The 21,096-nt window shown below is 36.7% G+C and overlaps 1 protein-coding gene across 3 annotated transcripts in view; it reads left to right on the forward strand.

The window, feature by feature from the left end:
• Window positions 1-21,096, forward strand: part of UHRF2 (ubiquitin like with PHD and ring finger domains 2) — a 91,887-nt gene that overhangs the window by 10,667 nt on the left and 60,124 nt on the right. For all 3 annotated transcript variants that reach the window (XM_078062179.1, XM_036065806.2, XM_078062180.1), the window contains one exon: window positions 8,482-8,741. In XM_078062179.1, the coding sequence (XP_077918305.1) occupies window positions 8,482-8,741 (260 nt within the window). The remainder of the gene's footprint in view (window positions 1-8,481; window positions 8,742-21,096) is intronic.

Genomic DNA, 21,096 nt, shown 5'->3' on the forward strand with positions numbered 1-21,096 from the left:
CTTAAATTCTTCCTGTTTAACAGGGATGCCTGGGTGGCTCAGTCAGTTAACCAGTCTGACTTTTGGTTTCGTCTCAGAGTCATGGTCTCACTCCCTGCATTGGGCTCTGCACTCATCGCAGAATCCGCATGAGATTCTCTCCCTCTCCCCCAACCCCCCGCTCGTGGGCTTGTGAGTACTTTCTCTCTCTCAAATCCATAAAAAAAAAAAAATTCTGTTGAGCATATTTCTCAGTACCCTGACACGTCTCCAACCTAATGCAAAAAAGCATGATAAACTACTCTCAGCAGATCTGTGCTTTTTTTCAGTGTTAGTACTTTGACTATCAACTACTTCTAGTACCTAACTTTTTTTTAAATGTTTTTGTTTTTTTAAAAGACTGTATTTGAGAGTGAGAGAGAGCATACATGAGCCAAGGGGAGGGGCAGAGGGAGAAGCAGACTCACTGCTGAGCAGGGAGCTTGACACAGGGCTTGATCCCAGGACCCGTGGATCACAACCTGAACCGAAGGCGGATGCTTAACCGACTGTGTCACCCAGGCGCTCCTGTTTTTGTTTCTTTTTAAAGAGGATTTTATTTATAGGACATAGTGTTTTTTGTTGTTGTTGGGTGGTTTTGTTTTTTTATTTTTTTTAATTTTTTTATTTTTTTAAAGATTTTATTTGACAGAGAGAGACACAGCGAGAGAAGGAACACAAGCAGGGGGAGTGGGAGAGGGAGAAGCAGGCTTCCCGCGGAGCAGGGAGCCCGATGCGGGGCTCGATCCCAGGACCCTGGGATCATGACCTGAGCCGAAGGCAGACGCTTAATGACTGAGCCACCCAGGCGCCCCTGGTTTTGTTTTTTTAAAGTAGGCTCCATGCCTAGCATGGAGCTCAGCAGGCATGAACTCACTACCCTGGGATCAAAACCCAAGCTGAAATCAAGAGTCGGGTGCTTAACCGACTGAGCCACTGAGGTACCCCTGTTTTATTTTGTTTTTAAAGTAAGCTCTACACCCAGTGTGGGGCTTTAACTCACAACCCCAAGATCAAGAGTCACATGCTTTACTGACTTGTTGGCCAGTCACCTCTCTAATACCTCACTTTTTAAAAAACCCTTATATCTGCTATTAATATATAGCATAGAGATTAAGAAATTTAGCTTTGTCATCAGACTTGCTTTCAAATTCCAATCCACTTCTTCCCATTTGTACAAATGTATTAAGTTTTATATTGTCTTCCTTTCCTCATTTTGAAACACACATGAAATCTGGAACTTAAACTCTCAGAAGGCTATACTGTTGTTTGTAATGTTTAATCAGAGCTGCATTTAACCTGTTAGTTGAAGAGGCTAATAGATTTATTTGCTCTTTTTGGTGAAGCTCAGTAATGGGCATAGGTATTTGAAATTTCACTGATTTTTATTTTTTGAGAGAGCGCGCGTGCGAGTGCACAGAGGGAGAGAGAGAGGGAGAAGCACACTCCCCGCTGAGCAGGAAGCCCAAGGCAGGCCTCAATCCCAGGACTCTGAGATCATGACCTGAGCCAAAGGCAGACGCTTAACCAACAGAGCCACCCAGGTGCCCCTGATTTTTTTTTTTTTTAAACATAGAAGTGCTTATTTCTGGATAATTCATCCATTGGATGAATATTTGGTTATCTCGTATATATTTGTACTAGGTATTAGAGATGGAAGGATAAACAAATGATATTGCCCCCTGCTTTCACAGAATCTTACTAGCTATTAAAACTTAACCTTTGGCTAACCTGAAAACACTTAGAAGCTGCTACTTTAAGTTGATTTGTTGTGAATATTTTCCTTTGAGCAAGTCTATCAAAATTTAATTTGTTCCTAGATCACTAAAATTGGGAAGTTTTTTTGTTTCTTTGTTTTTTGTTTTTTGCCTTTATCTTGAATTCCTGCTTATGTCACTTATGCTTTTAAAGATTTTCCTTTTATAGACATAGGGCTTTCTATAATTAAAATTGCTTTATGGATGAGCAAACAGATTTGGGGCTTTTCCTTTTGCCTAAAATTTTCCTTGGACCTCATGTAAGTGGATACAAAAAGTTAAATTTTCAAGTCAGTATTTCTCAAAACTGTCATAGGTAAACATTTAAACATTTAAACATGTTTTTTTTAACATTTGTATTTTTTAAATAGTTTTTTTAAATTTTAATTTAATTTTTTAAATAATTTATTTTTCCTATTAAAAAAAAAACAGTTTTAAACTGAAGTTCTTGTCCACCACCATTCTTGTTTTGCCCTATTTGATGTCTGAAACTGACCAAATGTTGCTCAGGTATCTTTTCATATGTTGTAAGAAACTAGATATATCATTATCACACTCGGAGAGCCTGTGGAAGATTGTGCAAAGTCTGGGTACATCCGTTTCCATGGTCTCTGGGAGGTAATTTTCTCAAACAGAGTGGACTTTTGATATCTAAATAGAGTTTAATTCTGATTTTTGGATGTGGAAGCTTTGAATGACTCACAATAGATCCTACTGTTGAAATACTGTCATCTTGGTCTAAACTTTAGAATGAGGATAATAAAGCTTTAGAGTTTAGATAAGTTAACTTTTTTAGATAAACTTTTTACATATATTCTGATGTTCATTATAGGAAATAAAAGAAAGGGGAAACTTCTCAATTACCAAGTAGAAGTCATGGATATTTTAATATCTCCTATTCTTTTGTAATACAGTGCAACTGTGCTTCTTGATTTTGAACCCTTTTGATTATGAAACATAATAGACAATACAAAAAAGTAGAGCTTAGTGAAATAGGAAGTCAATGTAAATACCACCAAATTAGGAAATGCAAAGCAGTACCCCAGGAACTTCCCATGGGCCCCCTCTTGATTATTACTCCTTCCTCCCTAGTTATAACTAATACCCAAACTTTTTTTTTTTTAAGATATTATTTATTTATTTGACAGAGACACACAGCGAGAGAGGGAACACAAGCAGGGGGAGTGGGAGAGGGAGAAGCAGGCTTCCCGCTGAGCAGGGAGCCCGGTGTAGGGCTCGATCCCAGGACCCTGGGATCATGACCTGAGCTGAAGGCAGATGCTTAACGACTGAGCCACCCAGGCGTCCCAATACCCAAACTTCTAAGTAGTCATTTCTTCACTTTTTATTAACTTGATCCTATCATTACCCTTTAACAACCTCTTAATTACCTTTAATCCATGTGTATATCCCTTATTTTCTTAGCTTTATATAAATGGAACCACATTGTATTTTGATTTGTAAATTTTAGAAAAAACATGATGAAATGAGAGTCATGTTCAAAGTCAGAGAAATCTTTCTCAGCTTAGTTCCCACTTCCAGCTGTGTATATCTCCTGAGGAATGTATTTCCTTTTGTACCTCATTGGAAAATAAGGACTTTGTATTGTAGTTATTAAAGGAGGTAATATATATAACAGTAAATTGCTAATATCTTTACTAAGAAGACTATGGTGTTAAGATTATACTGAGATTTAATGAGTCTTAAAATTGTACATATTGATACTTAGTGGAAGGAGACAGTTGTTTCATTTGTGCCTATGCTTGCTAGGTTGGCATATCATGTGGATTTAGTCAACTAATCTCTTAATACACAGCAAAGTATATTATTTTATAAAGAAGCTGAGGCTGAGACAGGTTAAATAATTTGTTCAAGGTTATACCAAGTAGATGATAAACACAAACTTAAATCTAGGTTTTATCTGCAGAGCTGGTGTGGGGTTTTTGGTGGTGGTGGTGATGGTGGTGGTGGGTGTGGGTGTGGGTGTTTTAACCTAAGTTAGGAGCTGGTTCTTAAATGAGAGAGCTGGTGTGTTTTAAATGGAACATATAAAGTGCTTAGAGGTATGCCTGATATAGTAACTTATCCAGTATTTGTTGGTATTTCATTTTTTAATGATTTCTCCTTGCCTCCCATACTTTTTTTTTTTTTTTTAATTCACCTACTTGGATATGGAAGATTCTTCTCTAAATGTGGCTATATTTTTTTATATGAATAAATCCAGCTCTTCAGCTAACATTTATGTGATTGGGTTTTTAACTCTATCTCATAACTTCAGTTCAAACACTCCTCCCCCATTAATTTGTTTTCCTGTATCTTTTATGATTTGACATCTTTGGGGGAGGTACTTGCTGGCTAAGGATAGACTACCTCTTTCTAGATAGAAAGAGACAGTAACTTGTCTGTGAGTCCGCCTCCCCCCTGTGGTGGAAGGATGGTTTTTATTTAAGAATTCAATTTATTAAATATAGAGAGATTTAGATATTTCAATTTTTTAAAGTTTTTATTTTACTTCCAGTATGGTTAACAGTTACATTAGCTTCAGGTGTGCAGTAAGTCTGTTTCATGGTTTCTCTTTTTCCCTTTATTTTCTTAAATTCCACATATGCATATGAGTGGAATCGTATGGTATTTCTTTTCTCTAACTGGTTTATTTCACTTAGCGTAATACGTGATTGTTGCAAATGGCAAGATTTCAGTCTTTTTTATGGCTGAATAATATTCCTGTGTGTGTGTTTGTGTGTGTGTGTGTGTGTACACACATGTACCTCTCCAGTCATTTATCAATTACTGAGGAATTGGGCTGCTTCTATAATTTGTCTATTGTAAAGCTGCTATAAACATAGGGGTGCATAAAACCTTTCAAATTAGTGTTTTTGTATTGTTCAGGTAAATATCCAGTAGTGTGAATACTTGATCCATAGGATAGTTCTATTTTTATTCTTTTGAGGAAGCTTGTACTGTTTTCCACAGTGGCTGCACCAGTTTGCATTCCCACCAACAGTGTAAAAGGGTTCCTTTTTCTCCACATCCTCACCAACACTTGGTGCTTCTTGTGGTTTTGATTTCAGCCATTCTGACAGGTGTGAGGTGGTGTCCCCTTGTAAGTTTTGATTTGCATTTCCCTAATGATTAATGATGTTGAGCATCTTTTCATTGGTCTGTTGGCCATCTGTATGTCTTTTTTGCAGACATGTCTATTGATGTCTTCTGCCCATTTTTTAACTGGATTATTAGGTTTTTGGATATTGTGTTGTATCAGTTCTTTATATATTTTGGTTACTAATCCTTTATTGGATATGTCATTGCAAATATCTTCTCCCATTCAGTAGGTTGCCTTTGAGTTGATGTTTCCTTTGCTGTACAGAAACTTTTATTTTGATGTAGTCTCAATAGTTTATTTTTGCTTTTGTTTCCCTTAGAAGGCAAATCTAGAAAGAGGTTGCAACAGCTGATGTCAAAGATGTTACTGCATGTGCTCTCCTCTAGGTTTTAATGGCTTCAGGTCTCACATTTATGTCCATTTTGGGTTTATTGTTGTGCGTGGTGAGAGAAAGTGGTCCATGTGGGTGTCCAGTTCTTCCAACACCATTTGTTGAAGAGACCATCTTTTTCCATTGGATTTATTCCTCCTTTGTTGAGGGTTATTTGACCATATAACTGTGGGGTTATTTCTGGGTTTTCTCTTCTATTCCATTGATCTATGTGTGTGTTTTTGTGTCAGTACCATACTGTTTTAATTATTGCCACTTTGTAGTAGAATTTTTTTTTTTTAAAGATTTATTTATTTGACAGAGAGAGACAGTGAGAGAGGGAACACAAGCAGGGGAATTGGGAGAGGGAGAAGCAGGCTTCCCGTGGAGCAGGGAGCCTGATGTGGGGCTCGATCCCAGGACCCTGAGATCATGACCTGAGCCGAAGGCAGACGCCTAATGACTGAGCCACCCAGGTGCCCCATAGTAGAATTTGAAATCTGGAATTGTGATACCTCCAGCTTTGTTTTTCTTTTTCAAGATTGCTTTGCCTGTTCGAGGTCTTTTGTGGTTCCATATAAATTTTAGGATTGTTTGTTCTAGCTCTGTGAAAAATGATGTTGGTATTTTGATAGGGATTATATTGAATGTGTAGATTGCCTTGGGTAGTATAGACATTTTAACAATATTCTTCCAATCCATGAGCATGGAATGTCTTCCCATTTCTTTGTGTCATCTTTAATTTCTTATATCAGAGTGTTATGGTTTTCAGCGTACAGGTCTTTGACCTTTTTGATTAAGTTTATTCCTAGTTAATTTTATTGTTTTTGGTGCAGTTGTAAATGGGATTGTTTAATTTTTCTGCTGCTTCATTATCAGTGTATAGAAAGCGAAAGATTTCTGTACACTGATTTTTGTATCTTGTGACTTTACTGTGAATTCATTTATTGTTTCTAACAGTTATTTGGTGGAGTCTTTCAGGTTTTCTGTATATAGTGTGTCATCTTCAAATAATGAGAGTTTTACTTCTTACCAGTTTGGATGCTTTTAAAAAAATTTTGTCTAAATTGCTGTGGCTAGAAGTTCTAGTGCTAAGTTGAATAAAAGTGGCAAGAGTGGACATCCTTGTCTTGTTCCTGACCTTAGGGGAAAATCTCTCGCTTTTTCACCGTTAAGTAACATGTTAGCTGTGGGTTTTTCCATATAAGGTCTTTAATATGTTGAGATATGTTCCCTCTAGACCTACTTTACAGAGGGTTTTTTATCATAGCATATCATAACTTTTTATCAATTCAGTTTTTAATTTTCGACTGGATTACCATGAAATCAAAGAAATTACCATGGCAATATTCTGTTTCATGTTATTCATATAAGTTGAAGTATCCTCTTAACCATATTCAAAACCCAGGCTTTACAAAGGATCTTTAATCTCTTGCATGCATTTTGACCCATTCAAATTTGACCTAATTCAGTATGTCTGTGTAATGTGCAAAATCCTTTTTAATTTAGAAGCATTTCTTCCACCCAGTTTATATGCATTGTCCTGAGTGGTTAACTAAATGGAGAATTTGTAGTTCTTGCTTACAGTTTTAAGTCTAAGGTTTTTACTCAATGCCCTACCTTTTATGAGATAATAAGTTCTCTTAAGAATGCACAATGGAGTATTTTCACATTGCCTTATGTTTCTGTTACCTCTTTCAGTATCAACTGTATGCCCCCTATTCCCTGCTATAATAATTGCATAGTGCTACATAAAACCTTACATTTTGATTTGCTATGAAAGAGTAATCTCAGTGTCTTCTCCCAAGTATGATCGACCTTAACATTGATTATTTTTTGTTTTAGTTAATGTTGCCTGTAAGAAAGTATGTCTTTAAACTTACCAGTGACTGTTAAGAAGAAAAGCACTTGTGTCCATTTAATGCATGGATTAATTTATGTAATATATACTCTGTTTCATCTCTGATTTTATCTTTTAATACTTTATTTCATCACTTAACCTTTGAAGTTCCTATTTACTTATCTTGTCATCTTCTCATCAGGCTTCCTAATACAGTGGCAAGAACAGAAGCATCAGGGTCGATATCTGCAAATTCTAGCTTTACATTTCATTAGCTTTCACTTGGAGCAAGTTAACTTGTCAGAGCTTTTCATTTCTTATCTTGTAAAAGAGGAATTATTAAGCTTGTTAGAGTTAGACAAGCCTAAAGAGAGACTTGCATAATATATGAGTATTTAACTGAGTACAAACTCCACCCTGGCCCAAAACTATACCATCTGTCAGAATTCTATTGGATACCTTAAGTGGTCTCTATACCCTCAGGAAGAACTAGGTTGATGAGATGATCATCTTGTATTAATGATGTCTTTTTTTTTTTTCCCTTTAAGGGCTTTAAAAAAAGAAACGCTGAAGGGAGAGGTCTCTTGGTTATTGCTCTTGAAAGAGCCTCACCTTTAGATCAGTTTCTTCAGGTTTTTTTTTTTAGGAGAGGTTTTTTGTGTTTTATTTAACCAGCTTCCATATTGTAACTCTTCTCTGATACCCATGGTTCCTAATGCACTGTTTTCCTTTTGGCGGATTGCATATTTTAGTTCTGGATTATCCACTAGACTTGAATACGTCTATTTTGCATCTTACAGCTCTGCTCTCTTTATTTTGTACTTTGAGGTACGAAATAATGCATTTGCTAGTGACTTATTAACTGGTGATAGAACCTACCCCACTTTGTATAGATGGGTTTGCTAGATTCTTCCCTTTATACATGTGTATAATTCCCCCATGTTCAAGTTTTTTCTGATACTTAACTATTTTCTGTTTGACTAAGTTATCTCTAGGATTCTGAAGAAATTAATGAAGCAAATCAATAACAGCCACAATCCTGTGAAGTTCCGGATTTTCACTAAGTGACATTCTTATTTAATGACTTGCTAGAACAACACTTTAGGTACATAAGAATGATATTTTTAAAAGTCTAATGTAGACCCAGGCAAAGAGTAAAAATATCTATTTCATTGAATGAAATGAGAAGGAAAGTTAATTTTCATAACAGTAAATAACAGATTTGACAGTATAATCCAAAAAGAATAGTTTTGATCTAATCTTATTACTTTAAACAGGAATAGCTGCAAATGTTGTTAACCATGATAACTCTCAAAATAACTTGAGTTATAGTATGGTTTTTGAAGCAGTAGATGAAATTAAGCTTCATTAACTAATTTTAAACTTTTTTTAGGTAAATGAATTGGTGGATGCCAGAGATGTCGGCCTTGGTGCTTGGTTTGAAGCCCGTATACGTAGTGTTACTAGAGCTTCTGATGGACATTCACGTGGCAAAACTCCACTGAAGAATGGCAGTTCTTGTAAAAGGACTAATGGAAATGTAAATCATAATTCCAAAGAGAACACAAATAAATTGGACACTGTACCCTCTACGTCTAATTCAGACTCTGTTGCTGCTGATGAAGACGTTATTTATCATATCGAGTATGATGAGTAAGTGCTCATGCTATTGAGGACTTCGTTCATATTTTTGTTTATAGAAGCAAAGCCTTCCATTTCAAGATTGTTTTCAAATAGTTTTTCTGAAGAAATCTTTTAGGGGTCATATTCAGTCTGTTACCCTTTTAGTGGTTACTGTAACAAGGCTTCTTAATGCTCAGTCATCTCTGGCTCCTAAGTGGTTTGTAGTTTTTCGTATCTTAATGCCTGGCTTAATTTAGTGTGTAAGGGTTTCTTTGTCTCTTCCTCTATGATCTAGTTTTTGGTTTTTTGAGTTTTTTGTTTTGTTTTGTTTTTGGTTTTGTTTTGCTGTGTAAGAACATGTAGAGTAGAGCTATTAGGATAAGGTTGAAATGTTTTTTAAATAGCTTATTGAGAAAATTAACGTACACAGTTTACTCATTTAAAGGGTACAATTCACTGTTACTAGTGTATTCACAGGATTGTTCTTTACCACAAACCAGTTTTAGAACATTTTTGTCCCCTCCCCACAAAAAAACCCCATACCCAGCAGTCACTCCCTTCCCCCCCAATAAAATGTTTTTAAATGTTCTTTTTTTTTAATTTTAATTTTATTTTTTTAAGATTTTATTCATTTATTTGTCAGAGAGAGAGCACATGCCTGTGAGTGCACAAGCAGAGGGAGAGGCAGGCTCCCCACTGAGCAAGGAGCCTGATGCCAGACTCAATGCCAGGACCCTGGGATCATGACCTGAGCCGAAGGCAGACGCTTAATTGACTGAGCCACCTAGGCCTACCATTTTTAAATGTTCTTATGAAGACAGTATTATGAATTTGCCTTGAGGGCCAAGATTCTAAAATTGATTATTTTTTTTTTTAAACCTGTTTTCAGAATTCTAGTATAAAAGTTACCATTGGGGCGAATTTAGTGTTTATTCAATACACTAAATGAACTTGTCATCACTCAAGTGATAACCTTAATATGCATGGAAAATATTAGGCTACCAAATCTTGTATCAAGTATAAGAGTTCAAGATCTTAAGATGGTTTTAATTTTTTTCCCCCCCATACAATGGTGTAAAAGACTTTGGTGTTAAGCTACATTTCCAGCATGCCTAGAAAGGGGTCAAAGGTAGATCTCATTAGTCATTACGTTTCTGATACATCCTGTGGTTGTGGCTAACTTGCCAACATTGCTTATTTCAAGTGAGACTTCATACAATAAATAGAATATCATGTCGAATGAATATTAAGATCTGGGATTGGCCAGAACTGGCAATATTGGTAAATTGAGTCTGGGATAGAAAGGGATTAGAGTTGGTGTGTTGATAGCAGTCCGTCTGAGTTTGTGAATGCTGTGACAAAGGGTACTGGGGACTAGCTATCTGTATATCTGCTGTCAACAAGTAGAGTTCTTGATTTGCTTTGAGTTTTATTTCTTAGAGAATAGAAGAAGAGTTATTTGGCAAAAAATATTGTACAGAATGTTAGGGCAGAGAAATAGTGTAATCTTTAAACAGTAAGTGAACTAAGGCTTATTAGATTTTTAACAGTTTTAGGTGACTATTGGTTTTGGAGTAAGACTTTTCAAGGGATAGGCCTGAGTTTGGTGTAATGTTAGGGCACAAATCACTATACCTTAGCATTTATTTGGCTGTTTTTTTGTGGGTTTTTGTTTTTGGAAGGAGAAATTTGTCTGATTAGAATAAATGTTAGTAAGAGTCTAAATCCAACATGTATGAGAAGACTAAAATTATTTGTCCTAAATACTTTGATGTGATAGAATTAAATGTTTCACTGCTGGCAACTTAAAGATAGAGCTGAACTGTCTTTGAGAAATAAAAGATGACAAAAGCTTAAGTGGTAGGTGAATGTCATTCACATCTTTAAAAAGAGAAAAAGACTGTATAAAACAAAGTATAAAATAAAGTGGATGAGCTTTTGGATAAGAGTCTCAAGTAACAGAAGACTGGTGTATGCACCTAGAAAGAATCATGACCCAGTATGGATAACAAATCCTGTTAAAGTTTTGTTCCTCATGGTTATTGGAAAGTAAGTTAAAAATATATTAAAGTGCCTGTTGATCTCAATAATAAACAAGTTCTTGATTCCTTGGATGGAGGATGCATTGAGGAGTGCTGTTGGAGTGGTGGTGTTTTTTTTTTTTTTTTTGAGTAGTAAGCTCCAAGTGAGTCAATAAAATGTGGCTATTAAATAGTTATATTGTAAGGATGTTTTATCAAAAGATAGCTAGAATAAGCAGGGTAATGTTACTGTTGTACTCACCTGATTATTCCCTACTTGGAATATTATTTTCCATCTCTCATGCTTTAAGAATACCAACAGGACCTGGTGCATCTTCAGAGTAGAACCCAAAATGTAAAATTACCATGAAAAGTAACTGAAGGAACTAAGTATTTAGCTTAAAAAGACATGGATCATTATAGCTTTCACATTTTTTAAAGATTTTTTTATTGTTATGTTAATCACCATACATTACATCATTAGTTTTTTTTTTTAAGATTTTATTTATTTATTTGACAGAGAGAGACACAGCGAGAGAGGGAACACAAGCAGGGGGAGTGGGAGAGGGAGGAGCAGGCTTCCCGCTGAGCAGAGAGCCCGACGCGGGGCTCGATCCCAGGACCCTGGGATCATGACCTGAGCCGAAGGCAGACGCTTAACGACTGAGCCACCAGGCACCCCTACATCATTAGTTTTTGTAGTGTTCCATGATTCATTGTTTGTGCATAACACCCAGTGCTCCATGCAGAGCGTGCCCTCTTTAATACCTATCACCAGGCTAACCCATCCTCCCATCCCCCTCCCCTCTAGAACCCTCAGTTTGTTTTTCAGAGTCCATCGTCTCTCATGGTTCGTCTACCCCTCCGATTTCCCCCCCTTCATTCTTCCCCTCCTGCTATCTTTTTTTTTTTTCCTTAATATATATTGCATTATTTGTTTCAGAGGTACGGGTCTGTGATTCAACAGTCTTGCACAATTCACAGCGCTCACCATAGCACATACCCTCCCCAGTGTCTGTCACCCAGTCATCCCATCCCTCCCACCCCACCCCCCACTCCAGCAACCCTCAGTTTGTTTCCTGAGATTAAGAATTCCTCATATCAGTGAGGTCATATGATACATGTCTTTCTCTGATTGACTTATTTCGCTCAGCATAACACCATCCAGTTCCATCCACGTCGTTGCAAATGGCAAGATCTTATTCCTTTTGATGGCTGCATAATATTCCATTGTATATATATATATATATATATATATATATATATATATATACCACATCTTCTGTGTAGGAGAAAGTTCTTTACAACATAGATGGTAAATTTAGGATAACCTAAACTTCAAACCAGTCAAATCTCTAAAGAGAGAGAATGGTCTGCCCTGAACAGTGAGCAGTAAACAAGCATTGGCCATCTTCAGTCATATAGACTGGAAGATTTAGTAGAGATGTTACATTGCAAAGAGAACTTAGAAAGTTTAAGTGATTAGATTAAGTGACCCCTAACTTAGAATAATTTTTACTTCTGCGACAGAAGTTCTCAGTTTTTTTGGACTTAAGCTTACTTAAATAGGCATTAAGTATTTACAGGCTACCATCCCATTCCGTTTTTGATACTGATTGTTCTCATTTCGCTCAGTGAACTAACCTCATTTCTCTCCTGTTCGAGTAAATTGAAAGTAATCTGCTTAATTAATAATCATACCTCCAAACCTCTGAGTATAATAGTGTAATTTGAACAGGCTGTCACTTAGCCGGGGCAGAGAGGTACATGGGACCAAGGAACCCCAAAAAGCCAAATAAAATCTAGTGGTAGACATGGTCCTAAAACATAAATTTGTTTTCCTAATCTTCATTTTTCCTTTCAAAAATTAAAGATTAAAACCTTGTAAATTCATGAACAGATTGAGATTTATCTGAAATATTTTAAGATTTAAGAGTTTTACTGTTTGTAAGGGTTGTTTTTTTTTTTTAAGATTTGAGAGAGCTCGTGCACTCACTAGCAGGGGGAGGAGCAGAGGGAGAGGGAGAAGCAGCCTCCTGGTTGAGCAGGGGGGCCCAGCTCAGGGCTTGATCCTAGGACTACGGGATCATGACCTGAGCTGAAGGCAGACGCTTAACCAACTGAGCCGCCCAGGTGCCCCATAAAGGTCCCTTTTCTATAGATTCTTGATGGACATAGACTGAATTGTTGAAGGCTACTAGTGAAGATCTTGTAGTTCATCAATCATAAGGCCTAGATTAGGCTTGTCAGCTTTATGTTTCACATCTACTGTAAATAATATAAAGCAGACATGTGATGTTAACATCAAAGTGTCTGGTACAAAGGTATTTGTGGGTTTGTTTTTTTTTTTCTAATTGCTATTCTATACCACTTTGCTGTTACCCTTGTCTTAGCAAGGGCTTTGTATTTTTAGAACTCAACATAGTAAGTACTTGAGAGGAAAAGAGTTGGCAGTAGGAATATTAAATTTATACTTAAGAGATTTAGATTCAAAGGAATTCTGAAATCCTCCTTAAGGTTTTTAAAAAGTACCCGGTTAATGGGAATGTACAACATGGCTGTGAGGAGAGCTACCATTTTTCCTCCCAAAGCCATGATTACCGGGAAGAGACTATGCCTGATGAAAAGTGGTATTTTGGACAAAAAAGGGGGGGGATTCAGAAATGAGTGAACGTCAGGATAATAACAGGCAATTATAAATCATGAAATGGTTAAGCAATTAGAGAACCTGAAATTTTCCCTTATTTCATAGTAAGCTTGTACTGTATACTTCATAGCTTTCTAAAAGTTGTATTTATTTCCATTAACTATTCCCTCTGTAGGTAAGGTATTTAAAGTTTAACACTACAGTCCTGAACATGTAAATTCACAAGGGTATGACTGTAATCTTGTAAGAGTAAACACCCTGATGTTGACTGAAGGGGAAGAAGTAGACTTGGAGAGGATGATAATTTCTTTAATGTTTCTGGTAGGTTAATGTCTAAGTATGTGTATGGATGGCATAGCTTACAGCAATTTTAGATTATGTTAAATCTTAGGTGCTAGACTCTGATATAACTTCTTACATGGATGCCCCTGTGATCTTTAGCATAACTACAGTGTTAGTTTCATTAACTCCCAAACGAAGACACCAGGGCTTAATTATGTAACTTGTCAAAGGTAACATCTATTAAATGCTCTGACTCCAGAGCCAAGAGTTAACCAATATGCACTATTGCCACTCAGCCTAAACTTGGTACATGGGATTGATAGTAACCTCTGTTTCTGTTGTCTTCAAAGGTCAGCCATTTTGTATGACCTAAAGACTTAATTAGACTTTGCCTGGGATTTAAAACAGGCAGCATACATACAACTTCTGTTGAGTTTAACCCTAGGTATGTAAGCAGCTGAGGCCACCATACTGAATTTAATCTCGACTCCTTATTTGCCTGCTTTATCAGCAGATAAGGGCTAAAAATCTTACCCTGCTTTTGTATTAAGCAATATCTGTTCTCAGTAGATTTGGTTTAGATTTAATTAACCAGACTAGTGGCTTTCAACCCTGGGTACACATTAGTTGTCTAGGACTTACCTCCAGAACTTCTAGTATGATTGTTCTGAGGGACTCCCAGGCATTGGTGTTTACAGAAGTTCCCCTGTGATTCCAACGTGCAGCTGTGGTCGAGAACAGCTGCCCTTAGACTAGTGGTTCTCTGTATATTCCTTGGCCAGCAGCAGCAGCATCACTTGTTAGAAAAGTAAGTTTTTGGGCTCACTGCAGATGTAATGAATCAGTCCTGGAGTGGCCCACCAGTCTGTTTTATTTTTTATTTTATTTTTTTTCACCAGTCTGTTTTAATAAGTCCTCTGGGTGATTCTGCTGCACATTCATGTTTGCAAACCACTCATTGATAACAGCTGATAAGGCTGGGCCAAAGGCAATTGACAGACACCTGCTACTAAAGAGCAATATGGGAAAAGGGGGTTGATAGACAGTTTGAGTAAATAGTTTATTAAAGGCCAAAGATGATACGTAATACCTGAGCAATCTGACTGTTCATCCTTATTTTGCACAAGTCCAGGTGGTTTGTGGTTTGTTTTTTTCCCCCCATTTTGTTTTCATATAGACAAAATTATTAGAACTAAGTCTTTCTAAAAGAGCCATTTCAGTCAAGCTAAATTATTTGTATGTAACTTTGAATGAAGGACTATTTTCTACTATGCAGTCACTATCTGTACTAACTTTGCATAGAAAGCAATGTCCATAATGTGTTTATGGAAAATTGATGTATTTATGATGTTGGTAAATCCTTGAGTGGGGGAAAATACTCTGTAATGGTTGAATATTTGTTCCGAGACTAATCCTGGTTTTCCTGTTAAATTAGGCTCTTAATTATACAGTTGGTCCTTCTAAGAACTTTCTGAATTTGACCTAGATCTCAAAATCTTACCTGATGCCTTCTTGCTTTTAAGGTTCACAATGCACCTTTAGTTAGTCTTAGAGCCTTAAAAGTCTTAGTCTTAAATCCCATAATACAAGGTCGAACAAGTGAATTTGGTAATACTGTTCTTGTTGGTGATTTGCTTTCTTTCTCTCTCTTTCTTTCTGTCTCTGTCTCTCTTTCTCTCTTTTCTCTTTTTCTCTTTTCCCCTTTTTCTCTCTTTTTCTTTCTCTCTGTCTTTCTCTCTTTCTCTCTCTCTCTTTTTTTTTTAAGATTTTATTTGAGAAGAGAGAGTGAAAGAGCACCCAAGAACCCGAGCAGGGAAGGGCAGAGTGGGAGGGAGAGGGAGAAAGAATTTGAAGCAGACTCCACACTGAGCAGGGAGCCTGACTTGGCTTGATTCCACAACTGTGAGGTCATGACCTGAGCCAGAACCAAGAGTCTGATGCTTAACCAACTGAGCCACCCAGGCACCCCAAGTGATTTGCTTTCTCTACTGCTTTATTAAACTTAGTAGTCTAATGTAGAGTTCTTGATTTCTAAATTTTAGCTGATTTCTGTAAAGAGAAAAGTAAGCCAGAAAACACCTGTTAATTTGGTAAGGAAGTATATATGTAAAGAAGGAAAATGCTTAAACATGGAGGGTTTGGTTTTTTTGTTTTGTTTTTAGGACTTTATTTTTAAGGAATCTCTACACCCAAGATCAAGAGTTGCATGTCCCACTGACTGAGCCAGCCAGGCACTCCTTATTTCTATATTGTATGTTAAGAATGAGTACTTACTGTCTGTAGCTAGGCAAAGTTGAAATCTTTAAACTGAGTAAATGATTGCTAAGAGTTTTCATAATCACATGCTCTATAATGTTCCCATTTAAAATAGAAATGTCATTTTACCTCAGAAACTAATGTTTTTGTTTTGACTTTTTAGTAAATTATTCCAAAGTATTCTTTTTAGTGGCACCTGGATGGCTCAGATGGTTAAGCATCTGCCTTTGGCTCAGGTCATGATCTCCAGGTCCTGGAATCGAGCCCTGCACCAGGTTCCCAGCTCATTTTCTCTTTCTTTCTCTCTCTCTCTAATGAATACATAAAAATCTTTAAAATATTCTTTTTATAGTAGCTTAATTTAATAACTGTACAGTGCCTGACAGTGTTATTTTAGCAAATACTTACCTGGATTGTTTTATATAATCCTCATAAAAACTCAGTGAAGTGTAGATAGTTCTTTTATGTGTTAAGTGGAGATAACTGAGATTTAGAGAGGTTTTAACTTGCCTGATGTTGGACAGCTAGTAAGTGGTAGACCCCAGTTCACAAAAGCACATACTTGGCAACCGTTCTATCATACTATAATTTTGAGAGAAGCATGCTTATAAAATATAATAAAACATCTATATGTAGCCTCTAGGATTGTTTACATAATTAAAATTTTTTTCTGTCTCTCCAGTTATGATGTTTTTGCAGAACAGATACCTTGAACCAAAGGTTCTTTACTTGTCCATAAATGCCTGTGTGCCTTTTTCCTGTGGGGAGAATCCATAGCTCATTAGTGGTATATGACTTTTTGAATCAAATAGGTTAAACTGCTTTTTAACACAGTGTCAAGGCTCTACCATTGGATTGAGTCAAATGGAAATGTCATAGCATCACTTAGGACTTGGAGGGGAACTTATGCTAGACTATAATTATAAAAGCTCATCTGGCAAGTATCTTAGTATAATGTTGTGATTGCTTTCAGCATTCTTTAAGATTTTTCAAGCTGCTCTCAGCCTATGTTGCATGTCTTTGAGTAGCCTTAATTATTGCATATAGAAGTCATTGAGCCAGTTCTGAATAAAACAAGTGGTATTTTTAGATAAAAGTTTTTTCTATAAAGTAACAAAACTAATTTTCTTGACTGTTATTGTTGTAGTGATCTGTTTCTGAAAGACTCCCAAAAATATTTTTTTAAAGATTTTATTTGTCAGAGAGAGAGCACACAAGCAGGGGGAGTGGCAGGCAGAGGGAGAAGCAGGCTCCCTGCTGAGCCAGGAGCCCGATGCAGGACTTGATCCCAGGACCTGGGGAACATGACCTGAGCTGAAGGCAGACGCTTAACCGACTTAGCCACGTGGCCAAGTGTCCCGGGGAGTCCCAAAAATATTTTAAGCAATGTCAAAATGTAATGATTTCTGAGTTTTGATGGGGGAGAAAGAGTAGGAGATTTTTCTTTAATCAAGTCAGAGTTCTGTTGATTTTTGAGTATAGACAGCAAGAATGAGAGGTTTAATTTCAGAACCCATGTGCAGCAACCAGTCTGCCCCATTGTTACTTGATTAGTATAATGTATTTACCAAAGACTTCAAATATTTCCTCCAACTTTCTCTGACATGCCATGTTCTGAAGAGATCATAATCAAAAGGAGGGCGGAAGAAGTTAGGTGTGTGACTTTGTCATTGCTCTTCTCTTGTGTTATAAGATCACTTAGTGCCTAGAAGAATGACTTTACAGATTGCACCTTTTCAAATTTATACATCCTCCCTTTACATTAGTCTTTCTCCAAAGGTTGGTCAGCAGCACTGCAGATTCATGGGGGAAAGATGTTTAAAATGTAGATTCCTGAGGGACACCAAAACCGACCCCCCACTCCTGCAGGGACACCAAAACCCACCCTCACTCCTCCGTAGGGTGGTAAGTATTCATAGTGGTAGTTCTTTTATAGTTCAGGCATTAGAATCAGAATTTGGTTTGAATTCTAGGTCTTTGGTTCATTGGTAAGGTTTTTTGTTTTATTTGAACTCTTGCAGCTTTAATTTCCTCTTCTGTAAATATCTACTTGACCTATTTTTTCCCTAATAACCTTGAAAAATACCCAGTAATAGTAGGATCAAACTTTCTGCATTTCATTAATAAAGCCAGGTTGGTAAGTACTCTTAAATACAGTTTTATCTTTGGCATAGGTATTTTTTAACATAATTATGTTGTTTACATTATTAAAACAGTTATCTACCTTTGGTTAATGTGTTAAACAAATGAGATTTATTTCCATGTAATATGTAAAGCCCTCCTACAAAATTCTTAATTGTCTGAGTATGCTTTACATTTAAGGTGTGAAACTTAGTAATGTTATCTGTTAGAATAAATGCTTTTTGCACACGGTAGGACATTAAAGATTTGCTAAAGTAGAACATGCCTCCAGGTGAATGGTGTTCTTATTTAAGCATATTAGCTCCAGGAAGCCATATTTTGAAGGAAGGTTTCAGTGATACTACTTTGCTTAATACAGTTTGAGTCTAAAATTAGTGTTAGCCTACAAGCTAAAAGGAAAGGTAGTTTACTATATAATCTATTTTTGAAGAATACTTAATTTCCCTGAAATTTAACTCCTCAGGCTTTATTCAAGGATTGTTTTGTCAATTGAAAACAGGATTGGCTTTGGCTAAGATGGCTAAGATGTCACATAGTTAAGATTAATCAAAAGCATGTACTCCAAAGGATAGCTCTAAAAGATATCCAAATATTTGGACCAATGAAAATGTTACTGAAAAAACTTGAGCTTAGGAATTTTAAAAAATTTTAATTCCAGTATAGATAACGTACAATGTTATTTCAAGTGTACAATATAGTGATTCAACGATAAGCTTAGGGAATTTTTTTTTTTAAGATTTTATTTATTTGACAGAGAGACACAAGTGAGAGAGGGAACACAGCAGGGGGAGTGGGAGAGGGAGAAGCAGGCTTCCCGCTGAGCAGGGAGCCCAGTGAAGGGCTAGATCCCAGGACGCTGGGATCATGACCTGAGCCGAAGGCAGATGCCCAACGACTGAGTCACCCAGGCGCCCCAAGCTTAGGGATTTTTAAGGGTTATCTGATTTGTCCAAACTCTAAAGGATGCAAAGTAGCTAATTAGAAAAACTTATATTAGAATAACCTTGACTTTAGGTTCTGAGAACAGGAAGTCATGTAGTACAAGAGAAAGAAGAATCCTAGTTTCATGCTTCCATAGGTTATAGGATTGGCCCTCAGCACCATGTAGGTAAAATTGGCCTTGATAGATTCCTACCTCTCTGTTTTTCAGTCTTTGAGAATATTTTGAGCCCTGTTTTCGAAGTTGTTCAAGGCTCCAACACTTTCCAAAATATTTCAAATAGTGTCCTACATAGTTTTGCTCAGTGCAAATGCTGAAAGAAGTTAGTTACTTGGACCAGTTTGCAGAGGTTGTCTTCAACCATACATCGGACCTCATGGGACGGGGAGAATGCTGTATTGGGGACTGCCTATACTTAAATTGAGTACTGGCATAATTAACAGTTGAACTGACTACAGGTTTTTTGTTTTTAAGAACATCAGAAACAATCTTTAAAAAGCCCTTATTAGCTCTTCATTGAATTCTGTGGTCCTGCTTAACTATTTCAAGGATGAAGAGGAGACATAGCAAAATCAAGAGGATCTTTCCAAAATACAGTGGTCATAGTTTATTATAGTTGATTAAGAGCCTTAGTTATTTAAAAGCAGACTTTTCTATTTAATGAGTTACATGCTTCTACATGCTACTACAAACATTTGTAGTCCTGGTATATCCCAAACACACCAAAGTTTGAACATGGTACCTGCTCAATGAAAACTTGTTTTTTTTACAGTCTAAGTACTGTGATAGAAATATGCACCCCTAGTTTCTAGAGTATCTAGGGCTCTGAGAGTATAAGGTAGAGGAGATAACTTCTGTATTCCTGAAGGAGAATAGCAGGGTACCAAGGATAAAGAAGTAGGAAATAACAGGGGTTACCTGAGGGTAAATTATTGTGGCTGGGTTGTAATAGGTACATGGTAAGTAGTAAGAAGTGAAACTAAAAGTGAATAAAGACTTTCATTTAAACATGGAAGATTAAGATGCCAGTTTGTCTCCAGTCCTTAAACCTTCCTAGAATACAGTAAAAGAATCAATGCATAAACTCCCAAGGATAAAAAATGGGATAGGAGTAAAAGACACAGAAAAGAAAGCAACAAACTTTTGGAAGGTAAGAAGCTAATGGGTAAATGATACCTAACTTAGCAAGCCAGAGAAAACTGGAACCTAAGGATGAGAAGCCAACAACAAGCAACTAAATTGGCATTGAAGAACCTTTGAAAGGCTCAGGCCTTGGATTTACCAGGTACCTTGGAGGTAGGCATATGAAATAAAACTGAGAACAAAAGGATTGGTTAATTTATATGAAAGATCATTTTAACTGCTCCCACCCTATTCAGGGTTTACACCAAGAAAGAGGGAGACAATGGTATTCAAGAAAACAGGAAATAATGAAAGGAGATCCCAGCATGAAGCTGTGGAACAGTCTAGGCCTACAGAGCAAGCTGTCCAGATTAGACTTAGGATGAGGTCTCTAAAAGAGATGTTTTGAAGCCAAAAAGATTGGTTGAGTGCCTGAAATGTCTGGATATACAGGAGTTTTAACAACCATGGCAGAATGAAGATAAAATAATGATGCAGAACAGTTAAGCATTCAGTGGAAACCAAAACTGTGGAAGAAAGGACCGGTATTAAAGAATACTTCTTTATTTACCTGTGATTTCTACTTAACATCTTTAAAAAATTATTAAAAAATACTTAGTTAACAAAGATTGTATAATATGCTCTTAAGCAAGAAAAAGTTTTCAGACCTTGCAGAAATATGGGTTTAGACCCAGATAATCAGAGTTTGAATCCTGTCTTTGCTTCTTGTTCTTGTCCAAAAAAACGTCTCTGTGCCTCATCTGTAAAATTGGGGGCGGGTGCTAGCACTTCTAAGAGTTGTAAATATGTGAACACTTAAAGCAGGGCTATGTGTTACCAATTATAAGGAAGAGGGGTATGGAGACAAATGAGCCGTACACGAGGGATGGGTAGAATAATTTAAAGTAAAAAGCAAAGTATGAGCATGTTATTTAAAAATATGGATGTAAATAAAAAGCTGAGAATTAAAAATGG

Source organism: Halichoerus grypus, chromosome 14, assembly GCF_964656455.1.
Source record: "Halichoerus grypus chromosome 14, mHalGry1.hap1.1, whole genome shotgun sequence".
In the NCBI taxonomy this organism is placed as follows: Eukaryota; Metazoa; Chordata; class Mammalia; order Carnivora; family Phocidae; genus Halichoerus; species Halichoerus grypus.